Here is an 18,756-nt window from a genome sequence, read left to right as displayed (position 1 = left end):
ATGAATGAATGAATGTGTTTGTGCGTTTACAGTACACGTGCATGTCTCCGTGAGCGCCATGGCTTTGAGTATGTCTATGTTTGTGTGGAAATGTTCTGTTCTCTATGCGTTGACATGCACACACGTGTCCTCACCTGGAAGCATGCTCATCTGCACAGACTGCGAGTCATGCCTGAGGCCTGCTAATACAATCTTCAATGTGTGCACCTGCAGGACAGGACAGCAAAACACACGCAGTTAAGTCATGGTTCAATGAGTTTGGGCTGCTGGCCTGCGGAGTACTAGATAGCAAGCAATGGGACAAAATGGACGACATGTTTGTAGTTTCCTCTTGGATTCTGACGTCCTCTCCCTCACCTTGGTTTTCAATGAGCCTCTGGCTCTTACACCTTTGATGGTGAATGTGGTTCCATTGACTGCAGTGCCTTCATGAGTCACCTCCAGGGTGCTGACACACACACACACACACACACACACACACACACACACACACACACACACACACACACACACACACACACACACACACACACACACACACACACAAACACAAACAAACAAACAGTGATATGCACTTACGTATGTTACTTATGTATAAGCACAGGATTATGAGTGAGACAGACTGACAGAGGGAACAGGAGAGAGAGAGAGAGAGAGAGAGAGAGAGAGAGAAGAGAGAGAGAGAGAGAGAGAGAGGGGGGGGGGAGAGAGAGAGAGAGAGAGAGAGAGAGAGAGACGGAGGGAAATGATGAGGGACATACCTGCATTCCAGTTTTGGCTTGAGGTCAGGTGGTGGGCGGGCCGGGTGGCCAAATTCATCTTTGAGCTCCATCGAGAGGGAGAAGGGCACCCCCACCTGGACAGGAGTGGAAACGCCGCATACTGAGAATGTCTCAGCATCTCCCTCTGTGAGGAAAACAGAAAGAATGCCATCAACCAGATGAAAACTATTCATGTCAAGAGTGCCAACACTGGACCAGGAGAACTTGGGTCCCTCTGGGCTCGGCCACACACTGGATGGCACAGTTGCCCTTTAATGAGAATCCTTACTGCCACTACTGGGGACAAGACTGTTGCTCATTATTCCTGTGCATGTTCAAATAACTCACCAGTCAGACCAATGATCACACGGGGTTCAAGCCAACATTTAGAACAAACAAATACATGTTGACACTGTTGTTTAAACATAATGTGAAATGTGTATATAAATAAGATTAGAGCTTTCCAAGAGATGATTTTGTGAATGTTAGCTCTAGCAAGTAAATTGAGCTCAGTTGTCCCTTCGCAGCATTGGACAAAAAAACAGAAAGTAGAAATCTACAACGGTCAACCATCTGTTGAAGACTTTCCGCCGCCCAAGGTCAAGTGTATTTTGTCTTCCAAATGAAACCCCCGATGCTAACAATATACTAGACAAAATATAGAGAATGAATAGTTCTCATGTTTATGAACAACAACACAATCAAAATGGAGACAGAATCATTTTTGACAGATTTTGAGTAAGGACTATACCACAACAATTAAGTTAATAAGTCTAGTTAATACATTCGACTGTGCTTGGGCTCTTTGCTAAGTACCTGTTAAGGTGAAGTTGAGAGTGTAGCTAGGCAGCTGCTTCCCGGCCCACACACTTGAGTTGTTCTCGTTAAGTATGGTCTGCAGATGGAGCGTGTACTTCCCCAGCTTGTTCAGATTTTCTGGAAAAACACAAACACACAAACAACCATCATCATCATGACGCATTTTAAATGTGTACTTTATAAGAAGTTGTTCTTTAAAAGGTAGAGAAAGCAATGATTTACCCATCTTCCTAAACCAGTAGTCCCATTTGGCTGAGTGCACACCTATGTGGGAATTTGTTTGGATGTCTCCTTTTGGGGCTGAGAAGAGATGACAGATATTGACACGACAGACAGACAGACAGACAGACAGACAGACAGACAGCATCACAGCATCCACTCCCAGGCGTACTCAAACACAGCCTCAGACAGACAGACAGACAGACAGACAGCATCACAGCATCCACTCCCAGGCGTACTCAAACACAGCCTCAGACAGACAGACAGACAGACAGACAGACAGACAGCATCACAGCATCCACTCCCAGGCGTACTCAAACACAGCCAAGCCAAAATGAAAAACCAATTAAACTCACAGTGCCAAATGACTTTGAGCTCCATGAGAAACCTCCGGCCGGCACCGTTACTGGACACGGGCAGCTTGGAGATGGACTCGCCTTTCTTATTCAGGATCTCCACTTGGATGGGCCCTGTGCCAAAACACCAGTGCACTTACTCAGGGGAACACAGAACACCAGTGCACTTACTCAGGGGAACACAGAACACCACTGCACTTACTCAGGGGAACACAGAACACCACTGCACTTACTCAGGGGAACACAGAACACCACTGCACTTACTCAGGGGAACACAGAACACCACTGCACTTACTCAGGGGAACACAGAACACCACTGCACTTACTCAGGGGAACACAGAACACCAGTGCACTTACTCAGGGGAACACAGAACACCACTGCACTTACTCAGGGGAACACAGAACACCACTGCACTTACTCAGGGGAACACAGAACACCAGTGCACTTACTCAGGGGAACACAGAACACCACTGCACTTACTCAGGGGAAGAGAGAGAAAGACAGAGCACTTATTTGAGCTTACACCCATTGAAGTTAAAGACGGAGCACTTATTTGAGTTTACACCCATTGGAGTGAGAGAAAGACGGAGCACTTATTTGAGTTTACACCCATTGAAGTTAAAGACGGAGCACTTATTTGAGTTTACCCCCATTGGAGTTAGTGAAAGACGGAGCACTTATTTGAGTTTACACCCATTGAAGTTAAAGACGGAGCACTTATTTGAGTTTACACCCATTGAAGTTAAAGACGGAGCACTTATTTGAGTTTACACCCATTGAAGTTAAAGACGGAGCACTTATTTGAGTTTACACCCATTGAAGTTAAAGACGGAGCACTTATTTGAGTTTACACCCATTGGAGTGAGAGAAAGACGGAGCACTTATTTGAGTTTACACCCATTGGAGTGAGAGAAAGACGGAGCACTTATTTGAGTTTACCCATTGAAGTTAAAGACGGAGCACTTATTTGAGTTTACCCCCATTGAAGTTAAAGACGGAGCACTTATTTGAGCTTACCCATTGGAGTGCCAGCAGGCTTAGATGCATAGTCTGACCATGGGTTTCCTTCTGGCCAGATAATCTTCAGTTCTATGGGTAGCCTGAGCGGAAAAAAGAAGAAACAGGACAAGGCATAATTATCCTAACACACTAATACACTAATGTCTAATACAACATGCACACAATAGCTGGTTAAAAATATCAAATATCTCACTTGGCTAGTTCATCTTCAATGTTTCTCTTGATACTCGCTGCAGTAGCCTGCCTGTCAATCTTGAAGATAGGAATAGTTCGAACTTCATCATACAGCTCCTTTGGTTGCTATGAATTGACAGAAAAAAACGAAAAACACACACACAACGACACAGGTGACCAGAGGTACTGATGTAGGCAGCTCTAATGCACAGAGCGAGAGCTTTGATGAGGACTATGCTATGGAGATAGCATAGCATACTAAGGGTGGGAATCTCTTGGCACCTCACGATTCGATTCGATTCCGATTCAGAGGTCAACGATTCGATTCAAAACCGATTCTCGATTCTAAACCGATTATCGATTATCAATTCTAAACCGATAAAGCGATTATCGATGCATCTCAATTTTTAAAACATTTGAGTTTGCTACTCAGAGTCTCAAATCACTTCCTACTTTGTGTTTGATAATTAAAGAAAATCAACAGATCTATTTTTTTATTAGAGAAAAAGTTTTTCCTTGTTACAATTATGACTTTCTATGAACAATGCAATAATCGATGCAGCTTGCATTTCAACACAAAATGAATGTGTAAAAAAAAAAAAAAAATCGATTATGAACTTTTCTGAATCGAGACAGAATGGTTCTAGAGAGAATCGAGAGAAATCGAAAAATCGATTTTTTTTTCCCCCCACCCCTATAGCATACATCACTGAATGCGAGCCCCTTCCTCACCATGGCGATCTGGACATAGCCCCCTGTGGCGAAGACATCGGCCTCGTGGTCTCCATACAGCAGGAACTCCTTTATGGTGCCGAACAACACAGGAAGAGTCTTCACAGACTTCACCTGAGGAAACCAGGACATGATGGCCAGTGAGCAAACACATTTCCATGTTCAAAACAAAATGATGCTTGGTGTGACTACTGACTAATGACTTCTGATTTATGGTAAGCATTGCCTTTCAAAAAAAAAAAACAATATTAAAAGAAAGTCAAAAAGCTTTTTTTTCTCTCACAAGAATAGATCAGAACATACCACCTGCTTAGGTCAGCCAAATACTTGTCAAAGTACTTAAGGTGTTTTAGGGAAATATACTGCAAGATGTTCTGGAGGTCTCCCATTCCCTCGACCATCATCTACCATTTTTAAAAGCAATGCTGTCTGCTGCAAAGACCAGGTACTACGGCACATCTGGTTTTAGACTACCACCCAAACACATCCTTACGACACTATACTTCTTACCCAGCAAGGAAACCCTCCAATCCTCCAGCAATTTGAGACCAGAAGCAATAAAATAGAAAGACACAAGAAGTGACATTCATGGGAAGCCGCCATGTTGCTCTTAATTAAGGCTCATATCGTGTTAAATGGCTGAAAACTCTGCTGTACCAAATAAAACATTAAGCACAGCACAGCCCGAACCCAAACATTTGTTACTAAGAACATTTCGTCTTGGCACACTATTTGATTAGTTCTGGTCTGAGACTGATTGTTTGAGTCTGTTTGTGTGTACTGAGGCATGTTTGTAGTGGTGTTAATATTATGACGGTCTCAGATGAGACGCTGAGTCCCCTCAGGATGCAGGAGGCTCACATGTTGGCCAGCTTTGTACATCTTGCCATCCCATTTGATTGAGCTGAACCGCGCCCAGGGATGCTGGAGCTTTTTGGTGCTGACATCTAAGCGGGAGGTCACACCCTGGAATCCCATGAATTTGATCTGCACACACACACACACACACACAGGAACAGTAGAAATTAGTTTTCAGGGCATTTATCAATAGATATGATTAAATCTACTTCCAGGACAAGTATGCAGCTTTATTTTATACAAAAATAAAACAAATTTACAAATTAAAAAACGGGTAAATATGTACAAAACTGACTAACTCTACAGACGTATTGAATAGAACACGTATTGAGAAACATTCTCCCATGAGTTTTAACTACACCATGCTGTACATTTATTTTGGTCTAAACACACAGACACACCTGCTTATCGTAGCGCTCATGGCATTCCTTCAGCCAAGCAGTGAACTCCCGTTGAATCTTAACTCTCTGGTCCTGAGGAAAAGAGAAGACACAAAAGGTTGGCATAGCAACTGCACTAGAGCCACAGGAATCATGGCTGCTTCTATAAATGACAGCTATGTTCTAGCAATAAGCATAGGGTTCCACTGACAGCCAGATAAGGAAAGCTAATTGTGTCTGTGTCTGTGTGCCAGGGTGTTTCCGTAGGGATATTACCTGGCCATTGATGACCCGTGTGAAGATGGTCTCCCTGTCGCGCAGCTGCAGCTCCAGGTCCATGAAGGTCAGCTTGTTGGTGCTGACCGGGAAGCAGTCATTGGTGAACAGAACACCGGACATCCGATTATAACACTCTGCCGGCACCGCACCGGCTTTCTTCGAGCAGGCACACCACTCAAACCTGTTTCAAGTAACCACACATTTACACACACACACACTATATTAATATCAGACTCTCACAGTCATGTACAGGCTGTATGAGGTGGATCTATACTAATATCAGACTCTGATTGAACGCTTACTCAGATACAGTGGTGTAAGGAATCAGCCGGCCATTCCAGAAACACTCAAAGACAGGCCTTTTGCCCCGACCCTCTGGGTTTAACACTAAAGACTCATCATCTTCTTCATCGGGTGCTCCTACAAACACACACACACACACACACACAATAGACTGTTACAATATAGTATGCACTTGTGCCATATCCAAGTATTACGATAGTCATGTATTACCTGCTGAAGTGCTTTCGTAGTTTTGTAGTTCTGGCTTTTCATTGCCATTGCCATTACTAACATCATCATGCATTCTCAATAAACCTTCTGTGAGGAAAAACAGGCGCAAGGAATACTATGTGCGTGACAAATTGATGCTATTAATAATAAATGACACAATATTAACTAGGGGTGGGAATCTCTTGGCACCTCACGATTCGATTCGATTCCGATTCAGAGGTCAACGATTCGATTCTAAACCGATTCTCGATTCTAAACCGATTATCGATTCTAAAGCGATTATCGATTATCAATTCTAAACCGATAAAACGATTATCGATGCATCTCAATTTTTAAAACATTTGAGTTTGCTACTCAGAGTCTGCAATAATCGATGCCGCTTGCATTTCAACACAAAATGAATGTGTAAAAAAAAAAAAAAAATTATAATTTTTTTTTTTTTTTTTTTTTTAATTAAAAAATCGATTATGAACTTTTCTGAATCGAGACAGAATCGTTCTAGAGAGAATCGAGAGAAATCGAAAAATCGATTTTTCCCCCCACCCCTAATATTAACCATTCACTGTTATCTGACAACTCATCAAGAATATTCCCTATACCAACACCCTCACAAACAGCACATTCCCCTGTTGCGTTCTGCTTCGTGTCTGTTGATGTGTGTCTGTCACCTGGGCTGGCGTAGGGGTCCTGGGGGTAGGTCTCACGGTCGTACAGGAACGGGTGGTATCTAATGAGCCCCTCTACGACGGCGTCTCCCTGGGCCTGGGCCCGGAACTCAAAGGATGCCGAGCTGGAGTTAATGTAGAGGGTCTGCATGTCGTTGTCGATGTCGCGCAGGTTCACGAGACGGGGCTGTTTACCAGACTTCTCCACCAGGGAGATCTAAGAGGAGAGAAACAAATGGACTGATAAACAAGTGAGTGACTAAAGCACACACACACACGTGTACACACACACACACACACACACACACACACTCACACACACACACAGCTCTGATACTGTACTTATTCAATGGATCAGGTACACTTTGAAGTAAACTCAACAATACATGTTCATAATATATGCACAAAATTCTGGGACAGTCACACTGAAGGATTTGAAAACTGCACAATGCAATTCAGAGATGGTGCCAATCCTGGGCTGAACTGCTCCTGCCATCCCCCATGATTAGGCTAAAGCACACACACACACACACACACACACAGACACAGACACAGACACACACACACACACTATCCCCCATGATTAGGCCTACTTGGAAGGGAAAATGTCCACTTCGTATTCAAACAATGTGTTGGAATGTTGTGGTGATGAGAGCAACTCATTTCACACAAGACCTCCAAGACACATATGATGTGATGAATTGTGAACGTCACTATTTGAAACTGTGCTCACATGATGTACTTGGCCAATAAAGATGATTCTGATTCTGATGATAAGTGACAGAGCGAACGAGCCTCACGAATGACTACATCTGGAACACGCTGCACAAATATTCCCACTAAATTGAACTAGAAGTGACACTGTCAAAACCACACACACATTACCTGAATGTCAACATCGGACTCTCTTTCAATATTCTTAGAGGATTGTCTCACATCGTTCCCATGGATACCATGTACATAATAATGATAGATGTGCCTGTAACAAACAAGGACAAAGGCATCAGTTTCACACAAGAGACAAGAACTCTTTAAAAGAGGTAAGACACAATGAGTCAGGATTCACTTGAGTCAGTGTATCTGTTGGTGTATAATCAGCATAGACGCTTCCACGTGCGTATGAATCAGTGTGTGTGCGTGTGCGTGTGTGTGTGCTTGTGTGACTCACGCCAATTCTCTGGTCCACAAATGAAACTGCTGTTTGAGGTAGGTGATGTGGTCTGACTGGATACCAGTGATGACCACGGCGGTGAAACTCTCTTTGCCTTCCTCCTCCGCGATCAGCGCCTGCAGATAGAGCTCCTCCTCGGCCACAATATGGGCATGGTCCCCGGGCTGAGAGCGGGGGGCACACACACACACACACACACACACACACACACTCATGAAAGGACCTTCAGACAAGAGCAGCACTGGGGGGACAATACATGACAACATTCTCAACAGTTTGGCCATTTTTGTAAGCCCGGTCAGATGGTGTCAAATGTGGAATTGACTGTAAAAGGGTCAAAGGGGAAATATCATGGAAGCAGGGATTGATTGAGTGAGTAAATGATTATGAGAGTGTGTGTGTGTGTGTGTGTGTGTGTGTGTGTGTGTGTATGTGTGTGTGTGTGTGTGTGTGTGCCTGCGTGCCAAAGGTTATGTCCAACCCCTTCTTTGCTGAGTTGAGGTCACTGTGACTTCAGAGTTCTGCTGTTTAATTTGTCTTGTATCCAATATGCAGATGGATTCAAACTATGAACTCAATATGAAGTATTCCACCTAATATTCCTAATTAATATGTAGTGGGCTGCTTCAGTGTGACTGACAGACACATACCCAACAAGTGTACACTATCAAAGATGAATCTATGGGGCCTTTCTTTGCCCCATCCTCTCTGAATGAAAAAAGTCCACATTTTCAAATCTTGCCATTTCTTTTAGTCCCCTTGTTTGTGGGGAATTAGATACTTGTTTTATGTTCTGTTTGGTGGATTAAGAGAGCGTGATGACATCATAATGAAACTGGGGTTTCCTAGTGTAATTGCTCTGGCTCTCTTCTGCTCTTTAGCCATCTCTGAGGTACCTCACCTCTGCTATAAGAAAGATTCCTTGTTTCTTAGATGAATTAAGATTCTATATATCTTTATATCTTATCTTATATCTTAACTGATTGATTGATTCATCTGGACATTCTCAGACACACCTTCCTGTTCCTGATCACGCCGCAGTATATGTCCTCCTTGTTCTTCTCCTTCCGCTCAAAGTCTTCTTTGGACATGACAAACTCGTGCACATCAGGGGAGGATGCTGGCTTGGTTATTATCTGAAAGAGCAAACTAAGTTCAGCATGAAAATGCACATGCCTTTACAAAGGTTAACATTAAAAGACAAAAATTTTTTTTTACAGTGAATTACACTATACAAATGTCTAAAGATTGATGCTGAGTCAATCTGAATGAGTACATCAACACAAATGTTCTGTTCAGCACAGGTTTGTTCAATGGTCTTCTCTGTGACGAAGGCTCACCCGTGCAGACTCGCCTATGTAGAACACCGCCTGCTTCCCTCCCACGCCAAAAAACGAGATGTCACTGTTGAGACTCCGAGGGACTGGAGCAGGCCGCACGTACCCCGAGTGATCACTAGTTCAGCACACATACACACACACAATAAATACATCAAATACATCAATACATCACACACACACACTTCTAGTCCTTGCCTCTGCGTTTACATACTGCAGGACCTGATGATGCTGGCGTTACCTGTGGAAGGTGCTGTTGTCCCGATTGAACTTGGACAGCCTGTACACGGCCCAGTTATTCAGCTGCTTTGAGGTCATCCCACAGCCATTATCGCGTACCACCACTGCATGTTTACCCTGGCTTTCATCAAACAACTGACACAGACATATACAAGAAAGGGAATGTGAAAAATAGACCAGACAAAATACTGGTATGTTTAAAAAATAATGGGATGTTTAACACCCACTCACCAGACGGATATCAATGTTCCGGAGTCCTTCTTTGTTGGCAGTAGCTGAGAGAGAATTGTCAACAAGCTCGGCAAAAGCGTAGGCTACAAAAACAAAAGACCCACCAGAAGGCCATTACAGAGATATCTTTTTACACCTGCTTCTGTACAGCATTGATGTCAACATATATTGACAAAAATGTTCAATCAACGACTGATCATTAAAGCGTAAAGAGTGGAATGTGTGCATTCTTACGGAGTGACTTTTGGCCCTCGCTGGCGTAGTACTCATACATGCCACTCTGCACCAGCGTGTAGTAGTGGGGCACGTATGAAATGTGCTCTTGGGTGGCTGCCGGCAACTCCTGGTCTGCAGTGCGCAGAAGCTGCAGTGTGATTTCATCATCCAGCTCATCTGAAATGGCATATTTTTTCATTATTGGACAGATTAAAATGATCAATGTCACATTTGCAATACACAATAATTCACTATTGTCATTAATAGAGTAATATTATATACTGTAAAACACGATGAACAATAGCACCGGATGAATGCCATCTGTAAAGGCTGAAATAATATGCAATAGCTCCTGTCTTGGAGAAGCGTGTCGTGATCCTACACCACCGAAAGCTCATCCAACAAAAGCCTTCCACCCAGGAACATGAAATCATGCACTATATATTAGACTTTACAAAGGGAAGGCATTAGGTTAGGGATCATTTAAAGCACCAATAACAAGTGGCTTTCATGATGAATATCAATTTAAAAGGAAGCAAGTTGCACAGACCTAATACTCACCAAATATGTGGTCATCAATTACTCTGCGGTCTGTTGTAGTCAAAACAAAGGTTTCCTTTTCAGCAACAGAAAATGTCTGAAAGACAGTTATTTTTAAATTAGTGCACAAGACAGACTTTGTTAGCAGAACTTTGAAAATAAGCACCCATCTGAGTAATACACAGTTTTAACCACCAGGGAGGTCAACTGAGGTCAAGGCCTCTTTTAAAACAACAAGGATCATGATATATCAAATCAAATCAAATCAAATCAAATCAAATCAAATCCAAATTTCTACCACAATACAGAAAAACTACAGAAGTAAGGTTAACTCATGTATTTGAGATGAAGCTGTAGCACAAAGGGCCACCACAGAATCATAAAGGACTGTTCTGATCAGTATTGAGGTCATGCATTCTTGCTAGCGGAGTTCCAAGTGTGATATATTAGACTAATCTTCACTAGAAACGTTTGAGCAGCGAAGAAACAGAAGTCTCACTTGAGTGAGACACTTAATAGGACTAGCACCACATCCATTTTGTACTTTTTGTCCACAGAGTACGTCAGGGACATTCATGCATGCAATGTGGGACTGTCCCAAAATATATGATTTCTGGATTAGAATACTAGATTGTTTGTCTGATCTGATTGGTATACAACTTCCCATAGACATAGAACCTTCTCATTGATGACTGTAATTTGTATGAATTTGTATGAATTTGCCGGTTTAACAGCAGCCAAGAAGATTATTGTACAAGTCTGGGTGCCACCCCACAATTTATCATTCGATCACTGGTTGAATACCCTTTTGGACATTCTCTTTCTTGAGCTTTCCTCCGCCAAAGTAAATGGTGCAACCCCACAAACACTTAAAACCTGGAACAATAGCATCTCCAAAGTGAAGGACATTATAATGAAAAAGAACTAATTTGAATGCGAGACCTGTTTACATTAGTGTGCTGATATGATTTGTTATATGAATATATCTCATGTGAGTAGGGGGGGGGGGGGTTATGACATGTTATGCCATATATGCTTAATAAAAATGTATGAAAATATGAAATATGAAAATGAAATATGAAATATTGTAAAACCCAATTTAAACCAATACAAAATAAATACTAAAAAAAGAAGTCTCAACACATTTTTAAATGTATTGACAAATTGAATTGTGAAATATTAAGAGTAACATCAATATAGCACTTTACGTCTAATGCCTCCTTCAATTGTGCTTTGTGGCTTAACATAATAGGATATACTGTATGTTGAAAAGTAGGCAGTCATTGTTTTCTACAAAATAGCTTGGTATAGAAAGAGTTCAGCCACTCTAATTGACTTCAATTTAACCCCCCCGTAGGGAGGTGCATGGAGGAGTGCAAGAGTCCCAAACATTGGTGTCAATAAACTATTTCTGTTTTCTGTATTCTGTCTCTCCCTCTCCTCTGCTCAAGGTTGCCCCTTATCTGAGTCAAGTCCTGCCTGGCCTGCCTGGCCTGCCTGTCTCTTCTAATCTCAGCCTGTGGCGCTTCAGTGGGAACCCCCCTTTTGGTTTCAGGGTGTTCGTTGTGCTCTTTATGATATGAAATAGTGATCCAAAAAGCTATTCACTACATCCATTATAATTAACAAAGGGCTGCCTTAATTGCAGATTCATCTTCATGTCATTATGCTTATGGATATGAGGACAGGTTGGTGGAGGACTTTGGATGCTCAAGCTGCTCTTGATTAACCAAGGAGTGGAAGTCTCAAGGGCTTTCAGCATTTCCCTCAAGGTTTGAGTGGGATTTGAGCTGCACATCTGTGTACCTTTCTCTGTATTAGGGTACATCTTTTTGAATTATGATGGCCTAACCCAGGGGTCTCAAACACAAATGACCTTCAGGCCACTTACGAGATGGTCTTCTTAAAAGGGGCCCTGTGCAATAGGAGATGAGCTAAAATGTATTAATGCATTTCTTCTGTGGCTTTAAAACTGTCATCAATACCCCTAACAAACATAGCTGCGCATTGTCATTCAGCCCATCTCGGTGCTTTCGCATGTGCATTTTTCTTGAAACTGCCGATGGTCCGAGTCAACTTTTCTTGTTTGCTTTCTTAAGAGACATGTTTTCTTACATTTGCAGTTAAGTGACAGCTATCTAGCTAGCTAAAGGTGCGTGCAAGGAATTGCTCTATTGGTTGCCTGGTAACGGTTAACTCTTTTGATTGGCTGACCCAGTGCAGCCTTAACTGCTTCGCAATTAATGTAGTCTACAACGAAACGTAGAAGTGATATGCGAGCTGAATCTCATTACAAATGTACAACAATCAAGGGGCCACTCCAGACTGTCTTGCGGGACGGTACTTCGAGACCCCTGGCCTAACTAAATGCATTTTCACAGCACAACAAGTTCACTTCCGCAGCTTATACAAATATGAATTAGTAGTCAGCAGTCACATCTGTTACATTATCTGGTTGTAATTAATGCACAGTTAAACTGCAGCTAGCTAACGTTAGCTGTTTTGGCAACCTCAGACAGGTCAATAACTGGGTTTCACCTATGATTGCTAACGTTAATTGGTAAAGTGGGGTTCACTTAGTCTGTTATACATAAGGTCACAATACTTAAGGGAACTTCACCTTACCTAGGCATGACAAAGCGTCACGTTACATAGGCTAAGTGACGTTAACTTTCTACCTAACAATAACTTGCATTGTCCCCTCTCCCATCAAACCATTTACGGTTTTACAAGTAGTCAAATAGCTTCCCATGTTGTTTATCATTATGCATAGCTACAAATTACATAACATTAGCAAGAAATGACATTTCCATGTTAACTAGTTAGCTAGATAGCTGGCTAGTAACGAGCTAACCTAGGATAACATACCTTCGATACATCTTGAAGGAACCCTTCAAAATCTTTCCCTGTGGCATCCACGACATGCTCGGTGACTTGTTTGCTCTCAGGACGACAGTCAAGCACTCTCATTTTTCTGTGAGAACTCGCTAATAGCTCGGAGGAAATGTTTTTCTGACATAGTTTCAAACCCGCCGTTTTGGTATGTGACCGCATCTCCGCCATGATTCTTCCCTCTCTTTCTGCTGCGCGAATGCTGAGGAGTCTCGCTGACGTTTGCTAAGTTAGCTGGCTAGCCATTGCTCTCTTTGCTAGCTAGTTAGTTAGGCAACGTTAATGCAGGAGTTAACTTTCAACGGTACAACGCAGAATGGTAACAGTTTAGGAAAAAAATAACCTTTATTAGCTAGGTTAGCTATATATTTACATTCTTTGATAAGTTAGCCACCAGCCTCAACAGCCCTCGAAGACATGCAAGCGTTCTGATGCTACATGTTTATAGAGACATTATAAGGGAGGTTAACGTTACATTATACAATAACTTCTAATTCTATTGGTAGTTCAGATATGGTCTCGTTTTGTAACTGCCACAAAGCTACCACAGGAGCTTGAGCCAAGAGTGTGAAGAAGTTCTGCCTGATTGGTTGAACCCAATAACTTCTCTACTAGCTGAAGTTGGCGAACATTCTAGTTAATAGTCTGGTAAATAAGAGTAGTTGACTACGCGCAGATGTTTGTCAGACACACCCTCCTTGGGCTAGCTACGTCATTTAAGCGCCTTGAAACATGGTAGTGGTAGTAGCACTAGCTAGCTAACATGCTATCAATGTATTCAAGTTACCAATTAATTTCCTCACAGACATAAAGGTTTACTTTTAAATATATAAGTTAAGTTATTGTCAAATCGATTATCTCCTTCAATCCTGTCAATGTCTGTGATAGCGTCTGATTGTCGCGGCTGGCTCTTGGACTCGCAGTCTTTCATTAATGTGAATTACTGTAACCTTGCAAGTGATGGTTGCAAGCAACGGGGTGCAACGTATCGTTTTAAAAAAGAGTATTTTTACATTTTTAAGCCATATATTACTTCTAAAACCACGCCAGAGAATGTGGGAACGAAAACACCGGAGGATGACCTAAGGACCCTTTGTGGTGACAAGAAGGTGAGATTTGCTTAAACTAATGAGAGGCCAGAATGCATTATCAATATCCTTTGATTTGCTGAGTCGGATCAGCACATTCTGAAACTTTAGGTTAGTGTTTTTATAGCCGTTGTACCACATTGACTGCATATAAAACTAAGGGATTAACGATCACGGTAGTGTTATTTGGGACATTTACAAATCTTTCTTATGCTTTGATGAGTATAACGTGACATTACAGTTATTCTATAGCCCCCTCAGAGGAAAGGAAGAAAACGCAAACGAGATCTGAATCAGGGTGAGCTTGATTCCCAAGTCTACCATGAAAAGGTAACGTGCACCTGAATATGTGAACTAATATATGTCGGCTTTACCTGCCTGATTATAATTTCAAATACATTTTAAATTGATTTTAGATTAGACAGCTGGTTCAAGAGGGCACTCGATCTTTAGTGGAGGTTGGGCAATCTCTTGGATACCTGACAGGTTCAGCTCCTGAGGGGGCAACAAAGACGATTACACCTCAGGAATGTCACCTGGCGGCCATGTGTGATATGGCCAAGTCATTGCCTGTGGATGGTTCCGTGGCCCTCCAGTCGATCTGCGGAGATGAAGCACTGGACTTGTTTTCGAGAGTAACAGAGAATCCATTTGACCACAGTTGTGAGGTGCCACTGATGGGAGAACGCTACCTCCTTCCTGGCCGTAGCCGTTTCCTTCTCTCTGATATTACACGCACGCAGCCCCTCGTGAACTGTGAGTATGTACACCTGCTGTAAATTGGTTAGATAAACTCGGTGTGAAATATTCTTTGTAGCAGTCATTAAAGTTTGAGGATAAAGTGATAGAAAAAAATTGTAAAAACTGGTATGCGGGATTCAGGTGGGGAGAAGTTTGACCTTATTGTTCTGGATCCACCCTGGGAGAATAAGTCTGTCAAAAGAAGCAGTCGGTAAGTAGCACTGATCATTTATTTAAGGTATAAGATAAACCTCTAGCTGAGAGAAGGTTTGATGTTTTAATTATGGAATGCTTTTCCCCCTTCTTGTAATACTGAAATAACTGTATCATAAAAGTTAACACACAACAACTTTCAGATGTATTTTCTATGGTTGACAGATACAGCTTCCTCCCTTCCTCTCAACTCAAACAACTTCCAATCAGTCTCATAAGTTCACCTGAGTGTTTGGTGGTTACCTGGGTAACAAACCGCCCCAGACACCTGCGTTTTGTCAGAGAGGAGCTGTACCCTCATTGGGGAGTGGAACTTCTTGCAGAGTGGCTTTGGGTGAAGGTAATTAAATAGTCAAATGAACATGTCCCAGGAAGGAATTACCTGGTCAGGTGTGCCATCTTTGGGCCATTTATTGTTTGTTTCAGATTCCTAGATTTTTACTAATGCATTCTGTGTTCCTGTGGTCACACTAACTCAATTGTGTCCGTTGCTGTAGGTTACTCAGGCTGGCGAGTTTGTGCTTCCTTTAGACTCTCCACATAAGAAACCCTATGAAGTTTTGGTGCTGGGGAGATACCGCTGTGATCAAAATGCCACAACCAGGTACAGAAAGTGGGCTTTGAGGAGTGCTTTCTCCCCATGTCTATGAATGCGTGTCTTCATTTGTGTTTTATGTGCACCTCTTGCTTTCCCTATGACTGCAGTGCCTTGAGCCAATGTGAGGCTCCTCTTCCAGATCAGCGACTGATTGTCAGCGTTCCTTCAGCTCTGCATTCCCACAAACCCTCTCTCTCAGGTACTTTACTGTGCATTCTCATTCTTTGTGACATGTACGCACATGGTGTTCATCTGGTTCTTAGGGGTTTTATTGCATCTCTTAGGTTCACAAAATATATGTTTCTCCATCTCTCTCTCTCTCTCTCTCTCTGACACACTGCTCCTCACTACCTCATGACTCTCTCTCTCTCGCTCTCTCTCTCTCTCTCTCTCTCTCTATCTATATATATATATATATATATATATATGAGAGAGTGAGATATGGAGTATAACGTAAGGTACCTAACACTAAAAAGTAAAAGCTGCACATCAAACAAACAGACTTGGGAAGGGGTGTAAAGCAAACATGGGATGCTAAATGGCCTAACATAGTCGTATGGGTCTGGAAATGATATCAGTATGCCACATTTTCATAGTGTACTATATAGTATGTGCTAATGGTTCCTTCTGTTTTTTTTCATAGCTGTGCTTAAACCTTATATTAGACCCGATGCCAAATGTCTGGAGATGTTTGCACGCAGTCTTCACTCAGGCTGGACCAGCTGGGGAAATGAAGCTCTCAAGTTTCAACATATCAGCTACTTCACTAAGGATACAACAGATTAGTTACACCCCACAAGGCAGTGACGTTTCCTCAGTCGGCCAACTTTAGCACAATTCAAGCATCGGAGGATATCTGTATAGAACATTACATAGAGGAATGCAATCTTTGTCAGTCATCTCCCCTTGTGCACTGTCCTTGGGAGGTCTGTGTGAAGTGAACCAATAAGTGATTGATTTGCTAAAAAAAAACAGAGTGCACGCTAGCAAGAATGTTCAGATACATCTGGGCAGTACCCACTTCATAGAGCCACATATCTACCGTGGAATTAGGCCCTTCTTGTTTCACCTCTGTCTCCCTTTAGAGCCCAAGTTCTCTATGACCATGTCACCTTTTAATACTTAGGAGTTTTATACTCATGAGTTTTGCAGCATTGTGTAAATAGCTTAGACATAGTAGATGATGAGCTCTGTAATGTAGCAGTCTTTCATCTGTACTTTGTATTGTACAATAAATGTGTTTTAATTTTTTCTCAATTTAAAAATGTCATTGTTACGTTACTAACAATCTATAAAGGAAGAAATTGGTAGTAATAACATTCAGGACCTGTACCGCAACAAATGAGAAAGAGAGAAAGTGTGCCTTTACATTCAAGATACTACCACCAAAAAGGTCTTAATTATTAAGAGAACAGTCAAATTAATTTGGAAGAGAATAGTCACAATGTCTGTTTCCATTTAGAATTGAGACGGCACGGCTCTAAATGCTAAATGTTCCACATAAACTTGTCTAAGGTGTAACAACAAGGGCCATTAAATACAGATCATTTATTGACAACTTGGTTTTGGTGCCGAGGCTGTTCTACAATAAACGACACCAAGAACTATAATGGTGGAAACCATACTACTACTCCTGCTAATAATAACCACAATGTCTACGTGTTAGTATGAATGGTTTGTGATTACATTTAAACCTTATTGTTGTGAGCAGCTGTGGTTGTCATAAGGCATATAGAACAACAGGGGGCAGCAAATGGCAGACCAGGAAAATGTCTCACAGACTGGCTGATATAAAGAGAGCTTCTTTGGTATGGTCTCAAAGAGTGAGCCTTATCATGCCTCAGACTGGCTGTTTTAAAGAGAGATTCTTTGGTATGATTGCTCAGCTTATCATGCCTCAGTTTATGACCTACCACCTGGGCTAAAACCAATAAACAAACAACACGCCGAAGTGTCATGTTAAAATTAAGTACTGGCTTATGAACGTACTTATGTAACCAGGATCTTTTCCCAATTACTGCTGCAACTGCATTAGTGCGTAAGACGAACCTGTTATATATAAACACTCTAGTTCAACTCATGGCATTTTGTGCTCACTAACTCAGCTAAACCTGTCCTAGTCAGAGAGAGAATGTAGGAAGACTGAAAGAAAATGGCGCAAATACAAACTTCAGATCCACTATCAAATTCATAAAGAGATGCTCCGCGCATAATGCTGAAATAGACAAAGCAAGACCGTCTCTCTTCTCTAACATCATCAGTAGAAATATAAACAATACTCGCATGCTATTCACAACAGTCGAGAAGTTAACTAACCCCCCTTCACATTTTGCACCCGACCTTATATCTGAGTTTGCGTATTGTTTTCAAGAGTAAAATGGATATAATCAGGCAGAACATATTCTCTCAATTACAAACAGCTTAACATTTGGGATTACCAGCAACAGAGAGAGGAACTCAGCTTGATGTCAGTAAAAAGAAAAACAGTACAGAACCTCAATTCTTCCACATGCTGCTTAGATACTTTGCCTACCAACTTTTTTAAATCAGTTTGAAAAGCAGCAGATGTGCTTAAAATGTTAAATGTATCACTGCTGTCTGGCACATTTCCTGAGTCCCTAAAAAAACAGCTGTTATAAAGCCCCTACTTAAAAAGAATAATCTGAATGCTTCCATACTAAACAATTACTGGCCGGTATCCAATCTACCATT

The 18,756-nt window shown here is 41.9% G+C and overlaps 2 protein-coding genes across 3 annotated transcripts in view; one reads left to right on the top strand and one right to left on the bottom strand.

The window, feature by feature from the left end:
- smchd1 (structural maintenance of chromosomes flexible hinge domain containing 1) overlaps positions 1-13,575 on the bottom strand; it is a 29,324-nt gene extending 15,749 nt beyond the window's left edge. The window contains exons 1-24 of one of the 2 annotated variants that reach the window (XM_031583558.2): positions 13,381-13,575; positions 10,534-10,609; positions 9,991-10,149; positions 9,757-9,839; positions 9,527-9,660; positions 9,289-9,403; positions 8,965-9,084; positions 7,946-8,112; positions 7,663-7,756; positions 6,781-6,994; positions 6,113-6,199; positions 5,902-6,019; positions 5,597-5,780; positions 5,342-5,413; positions 4,944-5,069; positions 4,083-4,196; positions 3,370-3,476; positions 3,174-3,256; positions 2,156-2,269; positions 1,803-1,880; positions 1,578-1,697; positions 762-906; positions 358-448; positions 135-207 (exon numbers count right to left, since the gene is read on the bottom strand). In XM_031583558.2, the coding sequence (XP_031439418.1) occupies positions 135-207; positions 358-448; positions 762-906; positions 1,578-1,697; positions 1,803-1,880; positions 2,156-2,269; positions 3,174-3,256; positions 3,370-3,476; positions 4,083-4,196; positions 4,944-5,069; positions 5,342-5,413; positions 5,597-5,780; positions 5,902-6,019; positions 6,113-6,199; positions 6,781-6,994; positions 7,663-7,756; positions 7,946-8,112; positions 8,965-9,084; positions 9,289-9,403; positions 9,527-9,660; positions 9,757-9,839; positions 9,991-10,149; positions 10,534-10,609; positions 13,381-13,575 (2,869 nt within the window). The remainder of the gene's footprint in view (positions 1-134; positions 208-357; positions 449-761; positions 907-1,577; positions 1,698-1,802; positions 1,881-2,155; positions 2,270-3,173; positions 3,257-3,369; positions 3,477-4,082; positions 4,197-4,943; positions 5,070-5,341; positions 5,414-5,596; positions 5,781-5,901; positions 6,020-6,112; positions 6,200-6,780; positions 6,995-7,662; positions 7,757-7,945; positions 8,113-8,964; positions 9,085-9,288; positions 9,404-9,526; positions 9,661-9,756; positions 9,840-9,990; positions 10,150-10,533; positions 10,610-13,380) is intronic. The other variant, XM_031583559.2, reaches the window with a different exon arrangement.
- A 260-nt stretch (positions 13,576-13,835) lies between these two features.
- mettl4 (methyltransferase 4, N6-adenosine) lies at positions 13,836-17,309 on the top strand. The gene is made up of 8 exons (XM_031583560.1): positions 13,836-14,513; positions 14,745-14,822; positions 14,909-15,248; positions 15,375-15,444; positions 15,612-15,786; positions 15,944-16,050; positions 16,152-16,243; positions 16,688-17,309. The coding sequence occupies exons 1-8, from the start codon at positions 14,280-14,282 to the stop codon at positions 16,828-16,830; spliced, it is 1,239 nt and encodes a 412-aa protein (XP_031439420.1). The 5' UTR covers positions 13,836-14,279; the 3' UTR covers positions 16,831-17,309.
- The last annotated feature ends 1,447 nt before the right edge of the window (positions 17,310-18,756 follow it).

This window comes from Clupea harengus, chromosome 17, assembly GCF_900700415.2.
Source record: "Clupea harengus chromosome 17, Ch_v2.0.2, whole genome shotgun sequence".
NCBI classification, from domain to species: Eukaryota; Metazoa; Chordata; class Actinopteri; order Clupeiformes; family Clupeidae; genus Clupea; species Clupea harengus.
Note: the sequence above shows the minus strand (reverse complement) of the source record. Positions and strands in the feature narration are given on the sequence as shown.